Source organism: Cynoglossus semilaevis, chromosome 14 (genome assembly GCF_000523025.1).
Source record: "Cynoglossus semilaevis isolate Cse_v1.0 chromosome 14, Cse_v1.0, whole genome shotgun sequence".
Taxonomy (NCBI): Eukaryota; Metazoa; Chordata; class Actinopteri; order Pleuronectiformes; family Cynoglossidae; genus Cynoglossus; species Cynoglossus semilaevis.
In genome coordinates this window covers 1645218-1663292 of record NC_024320.1, presented here as the reverse complement: position 1 = coordinate 1663292, position 18075 = coordinate 1645218, and the positions used below count along the sequence as shown (strand labels likewise).

The following is an 18075-nucleotide window of genomic DNA, read 5'->3' as shown; positions in this document are numbered from 1 at the left end:
TGAGGAGGCAAAATTGATCGCAGACACCATTCATCCTGTGCCTTACGCCTGTGTTTCTACATATTCAAACTGTCTGTGCTGTGGGAGTGGGATTACACACAGAAGTGGGTGTCATCACTCATTCCAATGAGTTTTACAACAGATTGCCACAACAAGACTGCAGAAACTGTGAAGCTTTAAATGAATCATCTGGGTATTTCTATATACAACAGACACTTAACATGAGTGTCGGCAGCATTTATAAAAACTTCAGACAAGGAATAAATAATAACAAAAACCAATATATTCTCAACAGATTCAATGCAGTTTAGCTGTTCATTCATCTCCTACTACTTCATTAATCATCTTCCATCACGAGACAAACAACTATTCATGATCACATTCAGACTGTACTTTATAATATAATTTGAATATAATATTGACTATATAAACATTTCCATTGAGACCAAAATATGTTTGTGAAGTTGGGCTATGAAAACTTGAGTAGACCCGATCTGGGCTAAAGAGTGGTGTTTAAGCACTTCCAATGTAATGTATTAAAGTTCAAGCCGGTACCATAGTGTAGCGGTTAGCATGCCTGCCTCGGAAGCAGGGTTCGATTCCCAGAAGAACCACATGCGTGGCGCTTGCTAGGGGCAGCCTGTTAACAGCATATCTGCTGCCAACACAAAAATTTCCCAAATATGGGATCAATATAGTACAAATTTATTTATTTTAATTTTAAAATCCAAATACAAAGGATGCTGGTTCTTATTTGGTTGAGGTGTTTATGACAGGAATTGATCATTTGATCAGCAATGCATATAGAGAAAAACAATCATTCACCCCTATGGTCTGCCTGTGGGCCACATACTGCCCAATCGCAGACAGGCTTCTCGTATCAACTTTGTTTCACTGCAGCTTAAAACCATAAGCAACTGCAAGGCTTTTATTTTGAAGGCACCTATAGTAGCGTTACATACTACATGTGTTTGTGTGTTGAGTTATACTTTTGCATATTTTTATTGACATTTTTCCATCTTAATAATCCCACCATTCGGATCAGTGACGTGTGTAACATTTTTATGTACCTGTTGTTATTTGTTTTTCTGTTCCAGTTATATATATATATATATATATATATATATATACACAGTTTTAAAAAGTTCATATTCAGATTGTAGTTATATCTGGATTGATCATAAATAATCATCAAAATGGCATGATAATACTTTATTCATCCCCGAGAGGAAACTATTCAGTCGACACAACAGTAAGGTAAAGGGAAAAGGTCATCCATGTTTCTGTAAACATGATGTTAACAGGGTTTGCACAACAAATGCTGTGGAACTTTTGTTTGTACATCAGTACATTTAAAATAAATGTGCGCTATGCACCGGTTTTGAATGGATTATTGGATTTTGCGTAAAGTCATGCGATTAATCGCAATTAAAATTCTGAATTGTTGCACCACCCTAATATATGTTTATACTGTATATAGATAGGCATATATATCATGGCCAACCAAAAGCCCCACCAGATTGACTTGCTGATGCTGATGTCACTATATAACTTTGATGACTTTGTTTCTGTGATTATTTAATAATTTGCACAAAATGACCTTTTAAGTTTTCTAACTTCTTGTAACACATAACATGGTCATGGCATGCCCAAACTAATACTCAAAGGGCTGTTTGGCTGCAGGTTTTTGTTCCAATCAACCAAGAGCATGGAAATCAATTAATTAATTAGGTGCACCTAATGTCTTTACTGTATATTTCATTGTCTAGTTACATGAACATCACTGTAATTTCTATTAGCATTACATTTAGACATGGAAATCCAGGGCCATTTAAATATTCAGCTCACGAGGCTATTTCTTTTTCAAAATTGCATTAATTAATAGCTATATGTTGACATTCAAATATAGCAAAAACATGGGCAACAAAGTTTCCAAAACAACACAAAAAGCAATTGCTTTAAGCTGGATGGAAGATAGACAGGAAAGGAATAAGGAAGGTGTGACGCACCACATGACCACCGAAAATGGGCTAAAACTCAACCACCAGAGGGACCATTTTGGTGTTCCACCCTAGATTTCTCACTGGTTATGTCTGGCTCGCCCTTCTGGGGGCGCCACTGCTGCGTAGGGGGCATAGGGTGCAGCCCACTAAATAGGACAGAGGTAATGTCTAACTGTACGATGGCCAAATCGATTAATATTGTTAAGTCAAATGACCGACTACATCAGTATCTGTGACCCACTTCCAGGTCATCACCCACCTTTTGAACACAATTTTAACCTTGAATTTGTATAGATCATTTTTTATGCGGCAGAACCATAATTCATTGTAAGAACAAGTGGGTTTTATAATATCTGTCCCTACATTGACATAGTACACAAAATACAATTTTTTAAAACTTGGTTTGTGCAGCCATACCCAATCTGTCTTTTAAAATTACAAGCTAATCTTAAAGAATTCATAATTGTAAATAAATTCTCGTGCTTCTCTTCCATGTGATAGGCTGCAATGCTGTGGCGGCTGAAGGGAAAATCATTGCGAGCATTTTGCTCCGTGCACGTCCTCCTTGTAAACCTCTACGGCAGGGCGAATTTGCGCGCCCCCGTGACTCTCGCCATAGAAAACAAAGCTGAACGTCTTCCATAACAGCCAGGGGTGCAGAGCTGAGGAATATCTGAATCCATTCTGGAAACATTGCGTTGAATATGGATTTACAGTGGGTGTAGCATCGTTAGAGACCAAGCCTTCTCGGCTTAGGGTGACAGCGAGACATTAGCGAAGCGACGAGAATACAGCACTACCTTTTTTTCTCGGGGTGCTTTGTCTTGTCCACCTAACGATAGCAAACCATCATTCCCTTTCAGTTGCAAGACATACAGCTAGTGATCACTAGCTGCTCCTGGGATGTATCATCATGTCGCCACCGAAAAGTGACTGTTAGGACGTCGGATTGTGAAGGAAAAGAAGCAAAACGTCGCCGAGGTCCCCACGGGTTGTCACCAGGACCTGAATCTGCGTTAGCCACAGTCGCAGAAGCCACTGTTTTCGGCGCTATGGCGGAGCAGGGCTACTCATCCTGGTGAGTGCGCAGCCACAGCTCTACCGACTAGCGGCAGCTAGGCTAATACTAGCTATTATCAAACCTTATCGATATAGGTCACCGAAGCAATAAACCATACAGCTGACACCGTACAGATAAAGCTGAATTTTATTGCTAAGCGTTGAAGGGATATTTGTGACCGTACATTGTGCATTGTCATACATTTGAGTATTTTCCCTTGCTTCTTTGATGTTGCCAGAAGCTAATTTGATGTTTAGCACCAGCTGCTGCTAATGCTAACGACTCCAGTCAATTCCATTGATGCTATTGTGCACGAATGCTAGGGTTTCTGAAAGCTAACTGGCTTAGCTCCTTGGTAAATGACTTTGTTATATTTATGATGAGTTGCTGCATTATGAGTGTCTATTACATGGTCAACACACACTCGCACAGACAATGTTAGTGCGATAGATTAGTGGGCGTTAGCTGCGTCAGCAAATTAAGTGTTAGCCGATTAAGAGGTTAGCATTTGCCGTCAAACCCACATACACACGCACAATAACAAAGGTTCTGCCGTCGAGGAACATAAGCTAATTGACGTCAGTCATCCCCAAACAGTTCGAGTAGAGTTTGATATCCTGAAATGACACTTGGTCTTGGTATAGTTTAGAATTGTTTCAGAAATCATACACGCAGTGACTGCACGGCGAATAAAACCCTGAATGAAAGGGATGTATTCAGTTACTTATGATATTGTAATGAATAGAAATAATATGGTTGTGCCAAGGTTTTCATAATACAGGGGTCCTTTCTAAAATATAAACACCACGGTAATCAACTTAGGTCCACAACTTACATGGAACTGTATTCCACAACAGAGTGAATACATTGTATGCATAGCCGTATTATTCTTTTTCTAATTATTCTAATTCTAATCAATTAAAAGAAATAGGGATATAGTTTTCAAATTTGGGGTTTTTGTTTTTGTCACCAGTCATGTACTAAAAGTACATTTCTATGGTTATGGGACTCCTTTGCAAACATTTTACAACCACTGCCGAATGAGATTACACAGCTCAGACATTGGAAATGTACACATTGCAGCTTTTATCATGTCCATTGTTCAATACTGATGATGGCTGACATTTTCCAATGATGTACTCTAAGCGAAACACAAATCCAATCTAAACCCCCTCATATTAATACAGGGCTGTAACAATTAATGATCTAATTGATTGCTGAAAGTTTGAACTTTTTAATTACAAAGCGATTCATTTGAGTACGTTTTATAAATCAATAATAGTTCAGAGATTTTTCTTTAGATTGTGAAAATGTTCTTTCTGTGCTGCTTGAAGACAGTAAAATGAATGTCTGAGGTTGGTGGAAAAAAAGGACATTTGAGAACATTGTAATTTTGAGGTTTTGGACACACCTACTGCCATTGTCCACTATTTTCTGCCTCAAACAAAAAGTAGCACAATATTTATGAATATAGAACTTTCCGTTGACTCATATGCAACAAACAGTTCCCCTTGGGAGCATTTATTCATGTAGGAAATTTAATCTAGACATCCAAGCTAATTACATATTGAAATCAAGGTTGGTACAAATATTGGCATAAAGCTTCAAAAATCTTCTCTCTCCCATTTTCTTAGCCTCAAGGCTAAGACATGCAAATTATGATAAGCTTTAAAGTTCGTCCAAGATTTTTCTTGTTTTTAAGGTTTGCAGCTATGGATATGATAGCTAAATAAATATTTCAATTTCTGAATAGGTGGCTTGTTATCTGGTTCATAAACTGCCAGAAATGTGAACCATGTTAATTGGTCTATCATAAAACCTAAAAATGATGATGTTCTGAAAGGTTTTTGAATAGTTTCACAATATATAATGTTTGACACAATTCACATATTTATTTAGTAATAAAAAATGCACACATTTTACACTTGTGAAATCACAATTTGGTGCATCCTTCACTTGTGTTTTTAGGCCATTATTTATCATTCAGGATGTAGAGTTGAACTGTTTGCACAGACAACGGGTTTGTTTGTTTTTTGGAGGATATCTTTTTACACATTACCTAAACACGCAGTGATAGTAGTATGGTTACAGCTATTCAAAGGGACTAGTGATGTGCAGCAGAGCTGCTCAGGGTCAGCGGTGGCAGGTGAGGTGATTGACACAGCTGTGGGGAGACATCTCAGCAGGCTTTTTTAAAATGATGCGGTTGCAGTTGCATGAGCGTTGTCAATGGCCTGTCTCAATGATGAGGCAGCAGCCTAAAAAAGAGCAAAGGAGATGAAGAATGTTATTTATACAGTGCATATTTATATGTATGTGAGAGCGACTAAAATTTTGATCAGGTTTATCACAGAGTAGTTATAGATTAGTCATGATTGTAATTTGCCATGATTATCAAGATAAATAAAAATTCTTTATTATGACAAACATATTTTCTGTATATTTTTGAAATAAAAGACAAAAGAACAGCAGATAGATGTTTCTCAACTGTTTTTATTTGTTACTAGCCAAAATGATGGAATTATTAATATGGAAAATAATCTGGAAAAATTAGGTTATAACAGGTTATAACAAAACTATGTATTAACTATATACATTTTTTGAGTTGGTGTATTTTAGTCATTAGTGTGCATTTTAGAAGTGACTTGTAGAACGCTGAAGTCGTTGTCCTCAACAATATGAGTTTGTATTCCCTGAAATTCAATTTGGCAGCTGTCAGTCAGCTTCAGTCAGTTGTAGACTTACTTAAACTATATTTGGTGAGGCTAGTCTGGTGTGTTTAACTGGAAGTTGAGGCCCCTTTTAGATGCTATTTTAAGATCCCGCATTTGCGTGCATTGAATAACTTGTGTGTCCATTGTGTTTTAGAGCAACGATAAGTAGATCGACAGTGGGTTAAAATTTTTAATCAGAAGAATCTGTATACACCTAATAAAATGATAAATGTGTGTGATTGCTGGGAAACTGGTTAAAAGTGATGGCTCTGGCGTCACAACTTAATTTAGTTAAAGTTAATATAATATTCTGAATAGCTCACATGTTAACCCCATTACATCTCTTGGGCTAAGGGTTTAATTTGGTATCAATTAACACTTTCAAATATATCTTAGAACAGTGTTAGCCAACCTTGCGTTCACAATTTCACATAAGGTTGCATGGCATTCAAAAGAAATCTGAAATGTAATTGGTAATTGATAAAAAAAATACAGATAATATTTTTTCAACTAATCATTGTTTTCTTTAATTCTACAAAAAATGTCTCTGTGGTCGCCAGATATTTGTGATGTCATAATGGGTTCCCAAGCCAAGAAAGGTTGAGGACCTCTGTCTTAGTTCTACTCTTAACTCACAGGTTGGATAGCAGCTGCTAGCTGCTGTTTTATAAAACGTAAAGTTGTGAAACTTGTGGCTGACCAAAACTCTCTGATGTCTGGACTTAAGATTAACACAGAATGTTAATGCCATCTTAAATAATTTCTAAATAAATGGAAACAGCACACTTTGAACATGGGTACACATAGTCATTGCCGAACCTCATATGTTGCTTAATGAGTGTGACATGAGTTTTGTCATTTTCTCAATCCTAATTTGTTACGTTCTCTCTTGGCATGCTGCAATCAGCATTGAAATGCTAAGGGTGCGTTATTAATGCAGTACTGTCTGGTCTTTTACTATTTTACATGGAGTGCTGCCCAATGACCCAGTTTTGGGTCAACTTATAATAAGAGAAACCCTGTCCTAGTTCATTTTAGGTCAGATGAAACATTTTGTGGTCTTGTGGCAATTGTGTGCAATTAATCATCAGAAAATCTGTTCATGGGCAATATTTGCCACTTTGCGAATACTACGATTTATACAGTGTTATCAGGGTGGCTAACCGTTCCTTAAAAAATTAATGTCCTCTATTCAGAAACAAAAACATGCATTCAAATGAGCTGGGAAGACATGTTTTCCTGTATTATCATTAGATTCAAAATAGCTTTTAGATTAGTTAGAATAGAATTAAGGAATACTGTGTGCTTTATATGAAAAAATGCGCATCCCATATTGAGCTGAGAAGGGAGATGGAAATCCTACGTGTGATGATGTAGCTTTTGTCACTGTCACTATCACCTGCAAACGCCCATGTGAGCACTCTTTTTATTCCTTGAAACACAATCATAAAGCATCGGAGGTTTCAAACTACTCCACGATGCGACCAGTTTCATTCTATGCCTAAATACAAAGCCATGCCGTAGTCGCACTGCCTTGTAAAAACCACCTCTACCGATCTGTTCCTTACCAGACGCAAAGTAAGAGCCGTGTTAGGAGATAATGCGGGTCAGGGTATTTTCCATTGCTAAAGATATGCTGTAACTTTACTTCGTGGAAAAAGTGGGTTTACAAGAACTAATGGTCATACATTTGATGTATAAGGAAGCAAGGGGAGAGGTAAAACAAGCCTCGTCTTCAGTTGAATTGCACAGGCATGCATTTAAACTAGACATTCTTCTGTTTGTAATATTTCAGTTTATTTCTACTGCACAGTATGAGTGAAGACTTGGACTAGTGTGACATTCTGGTCACAGGTTAATTAGAACAGACAAACTTTTAAATAAAGTTGAAATCATCACTGCTGTGACTTTTTTTCTTTAACGTATTTGTACTATTTAATTTTAATGTGTCTGTACAACAACAGTTATTGATAAACATTTAATGTTTACACAGGTCAGCTGCCTTGGGTTGAAGTCATTTTCTTTATGTTGGACTGAATAGCCTCAGACATACAGTGGGGCTTCAAGATACGAGCTACCCAAAATACGAGTTCTCCAAGTTACAAAACAACTACTAAACAACTTTTGCAAGATTTTCCTTGTGATATGAGGAAACATCAAGTTACGAGTGCTCAACCAAGCTCCATTTTTCCACTCATCGCTGTCGCTTACTGTTCCTCGCTGGGTTATTTTATTATTTATTTAATTTAAAATGTTTTTTTTTTAATTATTTTATATTATCAATATATTTGTTTATACCTACTTTATGTGTTTCTGGGGGCCTGGAAAGAATTAATTTGTTTTTAGTTATTTTTAATTTTGGAAAATGCAATCAAAATACGAGCAGATCGACATACGAGTGGTGTTGTGTAATGAATTAAACTTGTATCTTAAAGCCTCACTGTATTTTGTACTTGAAAATATTGTAGGTCATAGTAGGAGAACTTCCAGGCAGTTTACTGGCAATATTGGACAAGTGTGGTGCAGGTAGCACTGGTTGTTTTTGAGATAACAGGGTGTTGGTAGTTGATTGGTAATATAAGAGAGTTGTTGTGCCTATTTATATTTATTTATTATAACTATTAGAGTGTTCATTCATAAACTAGCAAGCGAGGTGTTTATGGTTTGTGGTCTGCACTGTAATCTGTTTCTTTTTTATACCTTTTGTTTCATATTCAGTACTCGTGTTATTGTGATAATGCTTTATTTTATTTTATTTTTTTAATAATTTTAAAAAAATCTAGTAATCTACTTGCTGTTTTTTATTTTCTAGTAGTAACGTGTTATAATTATCATTTATACTAATATTTAGTCCAAAATATATCTGCCGAAATACAAGTGCACAGTGACAGCATATTGAAAGCATATACATGTATTTAACATTTTGACAAACTACATTTAATAAATCCCAGTCAGTAAATCAGTCCATGAACATAACACACAAGTCTGGGCCATTATAGTGTAGCTGAAACAGTAAACATGCACAGTATATTCTGCTAGTGCTGCTGTTTTTCTGTAGAATACGTGTTTTATTGAATCTGTTATGTGGCGGATGTTGATGGGGTTTTACTTGTGGTGTTGCTACACAGCGCAGATGTTACAACAGTGACACTTTTTTCTGACTAACTGCTGCTGCTCCTCCACTTCTCACATGGGTCAAATCATTTGAATTATAGTCTTTTTTCCCCCGACCGTGTCCAGGGAATTTTGGCATTTGTAGTTTTTAAATGGTGTACATTGTGCGCCTATTAAATATTCTCAGTTCTCTCATACAGTTTTATTAAGGCCAGTGCTAGAGAAATGCTTACAGTGTAGAATTCTGTTCTGTTCATCTTAGTTATCCAAACCACAACAATAACATTTTAAGGACCTGAGCCTAACTGGTTATTCCCTTTAAGACAGGAGTGCAACAATTGTGCTAAGTTTAACCTGTCTGACAATTTGTATTAGATAGTGCTTATTGAGTCATAACTTAAGCTACTTCAGAACTTGTTAAATAAGGAATGGTTTCATATTTTGCGGTCTTGAGCTTGCGATAGTGTCAGGTGAATGATGAAAGTGTTGCTTCCTGAAGTGCACAAGAAACTTTAAGTTACAGATGGTACAGATATGTATTTACATTTTTACATCTTGATTTTTTTAATATTGCATTTTTAATAACTTTTGTTAGATATTAATTATGATGTCATATATTTTTCCTTTTTAATTAACTCCTGCTGCCTGTGCTGTATGACTGCTAGTGTGTCATTGATGTAAATTGTATACCCACATTTGTGGGCACAGCAAAAATTGGCTTTAACTAAAAGATGCATCCAAAACTTCAAGCATATGGAGCCGATGTAATCACTGTGTAGCATATGGTTAACAAGTGTCACATGGCAGATTTTCTTTAATAAAGGTCTGACAATCCTTGGTTGTAATTTAAAAAGAGATCATGACCATAATCTGCCATGATGAGTGATTTGCATACACACACCAGCAACCACATCAAGCTGAGTCAATTAAAGGCAATGCTTCCTCTTTTTTCTTCAAGTTATGGTTTGGTTAAAGAAAACTGATGCGGCAAGAATGCATTTTAGACGATCAGATTAAAACTTGATGATTAAGTTGATTAATGGAGCTTTGCTGTACTTATATTCCTAGATAATAAATGGGACTGCTAATCAATTTAGGTGAAGGAAACTGTATAAAACGTATGTAATTATACCAATGTATACCACTATCAAAACAAGCCACTAGGTAGTGGTGTGTCCATTTATTTACCAAAGGAAATGCTAGGGGTATTTAGGTACAGTCAGAAAATTGAGAATCCTAAAAAATGAGAAATGTATTGCATTTGAAAGGGTGTATTTGCATATGATATATGCTATCATTACATTAGTCTCAAAATAAAGTTGACAATATTTTCGTATGTGTGCAATGATTTATGGGACCATATATTGTCCAGTTATATTTGTTATCGTCCTAGGTCTAAGAGTAGGTTTCACCAATAAATTCCAAAATGTGAAAAGCTGCTGTTTCAGCACAAATAAAAATAATAGGTGTTAGGGGAAGGACATGGTCAACTAAGAGGTTACTGGTATGTTTTATAGCTTGGGTTTGCATTTATTTTTAAAATTGTATAGTGTTTCGTTAGGGTAAAGCTCAGCTGTTGAAGTTTGTTTTAATATTTTTGTAAATCATTAATATTTTCTGCAACTCCTAACTGAGAAGACCTGCACCAGAGGCAGGAAGCCACATAGACAGATCTGGCTTATAACAATTTTAATGTAATTACTACAAAGCCATGCCCCCAGAAAACATGGCTATTGAGTACTAATCCTCAAATCCTATTATGCAGACTATCAGTGCGGTGCAGTCAGAGTCAGACTTGGCCTTTTCTATAAACAGACGAGCCAACCAATCATTGCTAGAAGTCGTTATGTTAAAGTAATGTTAGACTTTTGCACATTCAGACGCAATAAATGGCTGCGTCTATTGCTCATGTGAAATGTAGAGTTTGTAATGAATAATTGGGAATGACACCAAACACTGCTACTGCTGACGTTTAGGTCATCTGTTAGACCTCTTGGCTTAGTGTGCTTACTGATAGATTTAAACATGACAGATTACTGAGCACCTGTTGCCTTTGTCCTCACCAGTATTACAGCATCAGTAACTTAACAACTAGCTCCTAAGTACAAAGTGCTTTTAATTTACACGCAGGAGATTATTTCATCTTATTGGTCTTAAAGAGATTTAGCAACTTGGTAAAGACCTGTTCTTTCCTGTGTGTGTGTCACATGGATTTTTAAATGTGGAATAATCCCTTATCAAATGACTTATATTTACTGATAAATGTCACATTTTCACATTTGTCACATTTACTGATAAATGTCACATTTTTGACCTTTAGGCATAAATGCCTAAAGGTCAAAAATGTGACATGCAACAATCAGCACTGAGAAACAGTTGGCTTTTCATTTTTTTTAATTGTGTTCTCCTTAAGCAAGACAAAATTCTGACTTCAACATTATTTACTCAGCATTTAGGGCCATGAAGCCTTCATTGTGGCCCGGTGACCTGGCCCTTTAGTGGTCAAGTCATGCATGCAACTGGCTTGTCAGAGGACGGTATTGGGATTGTGTTATTGAAAACCTAGTCCGTCAGCGAACAAGGACGTCTTATGGCGCGTTGGGCTGCGGTCCAGGTCTCAACAGTCCCGGATTGTATTTTGTTTTTAAATGTTCCATTCATCTATCTCACCCATGTTCTACCGGCCTCTGTGCACAGAATTCAGACCGAGCCGTTCGATAGCAGAATATGAATTAGGTCTGTGCTAGATAAAAACTGGCTGTCTATCTGCCTGCTGTGTTGACAGTGGGCCAGTGACATCATCTGTGTCTGTGTGTAGAACAAGGTCAGTTCTTAAATAGTTGTGTTAATGCTGTAATGACATTTAACCCAAATAGGATAAAATGAGAAAGAATTGTTTTACAGTATTATTACTGTATCAAATGTGTGTTGTATGGGGTAGTGATGTTGGGCCTTATTGTAATTACACTTTTTTTCCCCCCCTTTCCTTTTGACGAGGATCAGTCATGAAGTCCTGGCTTGTATTTGACAGACAGTACCAGGGTTGAACTACATGATGCTACCATGTCCTGGTGTCCTGTTTCTACAGTGAACCTTTCTCATTTTAGATTCCCTGCAGCTATTCCTGTTTTATAACTATGAACAAAAGGAGCAGGTTCTCATTTGCTCCATGCATTAAAATGAAACCTGTGGATTATCGTGTCACACGAATGGGAAGATTATAAATGTAATGTAATGTAACAGTGGTCCCCACCCTTTTTTGTACTAAGGACCGATCGGACAATATCAGCCGTTAGACCAATTTCGTAATTTCGCAATTAATTGTCGCTAAAGGATCAGTAAATGTTCTAAATAAAACCTCTTTTAGACTTTATTCTGTTAGTAGCACAATCTGAATGACCTGTTGATTTGAAACATTGCCAACTTACCTTTAAGTGTTACAAGTAAAGGGATGTGACTCGATTCTTTTTGAATGACCGGGATTTTGATACATTTTCTCACTGTGTCCCACTGCAGTCCGGTGGCATAAATAATTTTTTTCGGTGTTTCGGTCTTCGGCCTTGGATACCTCATTTATGGTTTCGGCCAAGAATGTTAATTTCGGTGTGTCACTTCTGTCAAGTATTGCAGTACTGTAACATTTTGTGACCTAATCCCTAACCGGACAGTTGTTTATGTGCTTCTTTGTTGTAATCAGTTTGTAAAGGTGAAGATGACATGCCTGGGGTCAAAGGTTTTGTTTTTGGATGCCTAACCCATGACCGGGATTTTGGAAGTAGGTAGAAATGGGTTAGGGCAAGGGTGAGGGTCATATCTGCACCTTCACATGAAGTCATTGTTTTACAAAACTGGCCTTGTCTGTGCCCGAATGAAGTCTACTCTGTTTCAAGGCCCCAAGTCTATGATATGGGAACACTTGTGTGCTTTGGTAGACCCAGCATCTGTGAGCAAACTAGCATTCTGATTAGTCCTGGTGTGTTTGGATAAACAACAGAATTAGTTTATGGAAATATTAAATGATTAATTAGATGTGAAAGCTTTATTTAATGAGACTAAACGTATGAAAATGAAGCTTGCTGAGTGTTGTTTTATTTGTCTCTTATTAGTGTGATTAAAAACAAAATCTTCCCAAGACTAAGAGATGTAGATGCCCCTCAGTATCAAATGGATTTGTGTGCACAGGTCACAGTGGCCTTCTCCACAGTATCTTTATTGTGTCTAGAAATCACAGGGACATTTCCAAATGTACTTGGCATTCGTCATTCATCTTCTACTGAGCCACTAATCACCAGGCGAAGCTGGGGTACATCCTGGACAGTTTACTTCCTCATTATAGCCACATATAAAGACAACTTTGTACACATGTTCAATGTAAGGTGAATATTTTAGTAAATTTTAGAAGTGCACTAATTGCAAATTTTTTGGTCAGATTCAGATTTTTTTTTTTGCCATGTGTTGCTGATACTGATTTTTGCCAATTGACAACATTCACAAATGATAAAAGGTGTTTCAAGGCCAACATTTGTATTCTCATCACAATCATCAAGTAATTATGAAACCTTTCCCACAAAATGCACTCCCTTAGTTCAACAATTTTTAAAATAAAAACAGTATCAAGTATCATATCAATAAATATATATACAACATTAAAATAAACCAAATTCGGTTAAAAAGGTAGCAGCAGTTATTGCAACAAATGTGAAAAAATGTTGTAATAGTCATGATGAGAGAATGGGTTGTTGCCATCTGTAATAAGCAAAAAAACACTGTACACTGCACAGAGGCATCTGTCTGATCTGTCGGTTGGTCAAAACGAAACACTTAGTGCTCCTTTCCACACTTGTTTGACCATGCTGCAGGTGACTGCAGACCGTTGGGCGGACCTGTCAGTCAGCTTAACGGTCTGCAGTGACCCGGGCACAAGAAAACAGTTGCTGAATTTCAGACCTTTGCGGAGGTTGATCGGTAGATAAGCGCTCCTGCGCTGCGTAGTCTGTAATGTCTTAGTGACAGTTGCTAATCTCCCAGTGACCATGAGCTATAGTGATTTTAACAATCAAGTATCTTTCTTCACCTTTTTTTTTTTTAAATTTCACAAAATTAGCAATTCTTATTGTAATATTGAATTGTTTCGCTCTCCTTTGTCAGCAGTTTTGTTGTGTGGTATTTTGAAGCCCAGTGATCTCAGGGGAGCCGAATATGTAAATATTGTAACTGCTCCACTGACAGTTTTGTGGAGCATGCAGTATCTGTGCAGCTTTACAATGTCCAATCCATTGATTTCCATTTGTAGTGGAAGTTCCCTCTAATGGTCACATTAAAGATTAGAAAACTTTTCATTGTAAGGATGGAAAAAAAGAAGGTCAGGGAAAAGAATTCTCCCTGACCTTCTGGATGTAAACTTGTAAAACTCTGATGAGTTTTACACTCTTTTATTCACACTGTACCTTCATTAGCACAGTCCCATACATTGTAGCTGTTATGGGATTGTTTTCCCTCAGTGGCCCACAATGCCATGTGTGTGGTGGTGATGAAACTGCCCAACATTGTGAAACTGTCAGAAAGAAGAGTCTGACGTGATTGAGTGAAACTAAAGCCACATGTTTATCTTGTTTTTCCCCTGACCACATTGTGGGTTTAAAAAACTGTGCAACCCTGATGGACACTGATGTCAGACTGGTGGTTGGTATCTGTATATGGGAATTGCTGTCTGCTGCTGAAATGATTATAGATGTGAATCCACTAGAAAAACACCCCTTTTTTTACTAAGACTGGTTTGCATCCAAATGAACACATATCTGACAGTGTAACTCATCACTGGTGAAGTTTAGGAAAAGTGATACTAATTATGACAACTATATTTTAACTGTAGCCATGTTGCATAGCTTTAAAAACTAAATTGTTAAATTGTGCTGCAGATAATATTTTAAGTTTTTGGGAAATGGAAAAAATGGAGCCATATTAATGTATCATCTTTAATGTTTTTTTTGGGTTTTTTTTACATCCGCTGACCAAATGATTTTAGATAGCACTGATCAGTGTTATAACCATACTGTTTCAACTCTTGCATACTGACTAGGGATGTAACTATTGCATCGTAACTAAAAATTGATACAAATGTGGGGACAATGCGCATTGGTTAATATAAAAAATGAATCGGGCGCCAACGCAAGGCGGAGCAGGCTGCGTTATCTCAAAATGTAAATGGTAAAACCTTGAGACTAGGCAGTCTAGTAAAGTAGGTGGTGGTATGCAGTCTTGGTTGTGACCTGCTTTTAAACCAAGATGTCAGATCCCTACATAGGCTAAGTGGCATTCAGGTGTTCAAACAGAACGTGGGACTTTTCCACAGACACAGTGTTTTACATTGTTTCTGTAATGAATAGAACCCTTCATGTTTTTTTTCTTTTGTCATTTAATACATTGACAGTTGGTGAGGTAAATAAGACCAGACCAGTTTTATTTTTAATAAGAAGAGATAAATGGCTGTGTGCACTGTTTCTATGAAGAAATATGCATTTATTATTCGACAACAAACGATAAGCATTGCCTCACTTGCAACATTGCTGTGCTACACACACTGACTGAAGCAGACAGTTGGCTCTTGACTATTGCTAAATCTCTTTATATTAACAATATTCTTGATTGATTACGTGTACTACACTTTCTGACCTTTCACAGTCTCTCATATAATTATAAACATATAAATAGTTGTTCAAATATGTTGGAATAACTTGTATAACATTGTATCTGTTCGCAACGTTCAGACGTTCGTACCATCAGAAAGTTTAGATAGTGCGCAGAAAAAGACTGTTAGGAGCGTCTGTGTAACGGAAAGAGATGTTTTATTTTATTCAAGGAGAATTTTTATTTCATATACAATGGGTTTTTATGTTCAATTTGTTTTATGCCTTTTTATATTGTTATGAGTGCCATCTGGTAATAATGGTGCCTGTGTGACATTTGGCTGGTGGCTTAGTCTTATAACTGAGAGTTTGTTTTAAAGGGTTTGCCCCGTACGCTAATATGCTATAATGCTCTAGGGGAAACCCAAGTTACGTCACAGAACAAAATATCCATGTATATCAAATATCACCATTCAGCTAAAAAATATTTAATTTCATTAGAGATCGGACTTTTTAGTCCGTATTGCCCTAGTTCCAGGTGTGAGCCTTACGTGATCGAATCACTTATCATGTTTGCACCAAGTCCAAACAGGATGTTTAAGGCTGCTCACAGTCTCACTTTTGTATTCTTCTCTTTCCTCAGGGCGTACTCCCTAGTGGACTCCAGCCAGGTTTCAACCTTCCTCATCTCCATCCTTCTCATCGTCTATGGCAGCTTTAGGTGAGTAAGATCACTGGGAACTGGGATTTCAGCTTTGAGCAAAGCACAGAGACTTGGAGACAAAGTTGGTGACATGTCTGTAGGATTTTCTCTGATTTCCAGGGTCATATTATTTTTTTCGAAGGATAAAATGTCACCCAACTTTGGTTTCAACTTTCTTTTTCAACCCTGGGTTTGCGACCCCACTTGGGATTACCTGGAATTCAGATTGGGTGGCCTAAAATGTCTAGTAATAGATTGAAAAATACGAATTATTAGGTAATTAAAAATAATTTAAAAAACACTACGTACAATCTTCAAACACCTGTTTTCCATCCTTTTCATGAATTTAAACCAAGTTCAGGTAAATTGCAGCATATAAAAATATCTTAGCGGGTGTATCGTCATTGACGGCTGCAATGATGTAACAAGCAAGACAAGCGAGAGCTGCTTGAATTCCCGCTCTTCAAACTGTCTAAAGGCAAACCTGCAGTCAGTAGAGAACGTCGCTTAAACATTTGAAGTTTGAATGTATATATGATATTATTTTGCACTGCATGCAGTTGGGTATTAATGAATCCCTGACAGTACAGGGAGGGTTTAAAAAACTCCAAATACACGTTAAACAATTAAATAAATATGGTGTCACTACTTTGTGGAAATTCAGTTCTCGCGGCAGGCCTTGGACCCTATCTACCGCGATAAACCAGGGACCACTGTACTAGGAGTAAGAAAATAACAATATGTTGATATACTGTGATATTTTATATCACAATACAGTATTAATATTCTACAGCAGAATTGTTTTATTAACAATTAACATGCACATTTTCATGGTGTTGGTTTGATTTTGCTTTTTTTTTCTTCACTAGCGATTACAAATGTAGTTCCCTCTGTTCCAGTTTTAGTAACCTGATGTTACGATGTAACAGCATTGTGTGTTAACTGTGCTGACAATTTTTCTTTTATTGAATAGCTTTAAAAACATGCAGATAGTTGGAGTCAGAGTAGAAGATACAGAGAACAGGGCAATATGGAAATCAGTGATTTGCTGTGGTGAAAAAGAGACAAAGCCGAAAGAAGAAAAAAAGAACCTTTAAAAAAATCTCTATTTTGTGCCTGTAGTATCACAGTATATTGATATACATTGTATGGTTGCCTTTGTATCTTGATACGTATCATATCGCCCGATTCTCACCAGTACACACTCTTAGTGTGTACTGACTTAGGCTGATGTGTTTGGTTTGAAAAGTGTTAAAAATACATAACCTTCGAGGTTTCCCTTTCTTCACTGTGTTGTTTCAGAAAAAACATGTAATTTTTACTCTTCTTTGTGGAATATAAACAACAAAACATGTGCAATGTTGAAATCATTTAAACATGTCCCCATGCTGTGATGTTAGGCGACTTAGTTTTGAGGTTTGAAAAAAAAAAACTCAAATCAAAGCTAACCCAGCTCAACACTTCAAAGATATACTGTAATGCTAAAACAGGTCAAAGCTGTTGGAGACACAGACACCTGTCTGAACACTATACGTATTCTAACCAGACACTAAAGTAACAGGTGATAATTACATTGTGTTAATCATAACTCATGACCTTTCATTTGTTCTTTTCATCGCTTTTCTGTCGACTGTGTGGGGAAATGCAGGAACCAAGCTGACACATTTCTGACTGTGTGTTCTGTATAACGTGGCTCCTCCAGAGCTGTCCACCCTTCTGTTAACAGTCTATGCACTTTCTGACATCCCGCTCTGTCCTCCCCTCTCTTCTCCTCCCTCCTGCAGGTCATTAAACATGGATTGTGAAAACCAGGAGAAGGATAAAGATGGAAACCCAACAACAACAGGGTCTTTCA

At 37.0% G+C, this 18075-nt stretch overlaps 2 protein-coding genes across 2 annotated transcripts in view; one reads left to right on the top strand and one right to left on the bottom strand.

The window, feature by feature from the left end:
• Positions 1-18075, bottom strand: part of LOC103389085 (ephrin-A5-like) — a 1154841-nt gene that overhangs the window by 224821 nt on the left and 911945 nt on the right. The gene's annotated exons all lie outside the window — the stretch shown is intronic.
• sppl3 (signal peptide peptidase 3) overlaps positions 1662-18075 on the top strand; it is a 25610-nt gene continuing 9196 nt past the window's right edge. The window contains exons 1-3 of the mRNA XM_025062772.1: positions 1662-3081; positions 16161-16238; positions 18005-18075. The exon at positions 18005-18075 is cut by the window's right edge and continues 6 nt beyond it. Coding sequence (XP_024918540.1) covers positions 3056-3081; positions 16161-16238; positions 18005-18075 — 175 coding nt within the window. The 5' untranslated portion in view covers positions 1662-3055. The remainder of the gene's footprint in view (positions 3082-16160; positions 16239-18004) is intronic.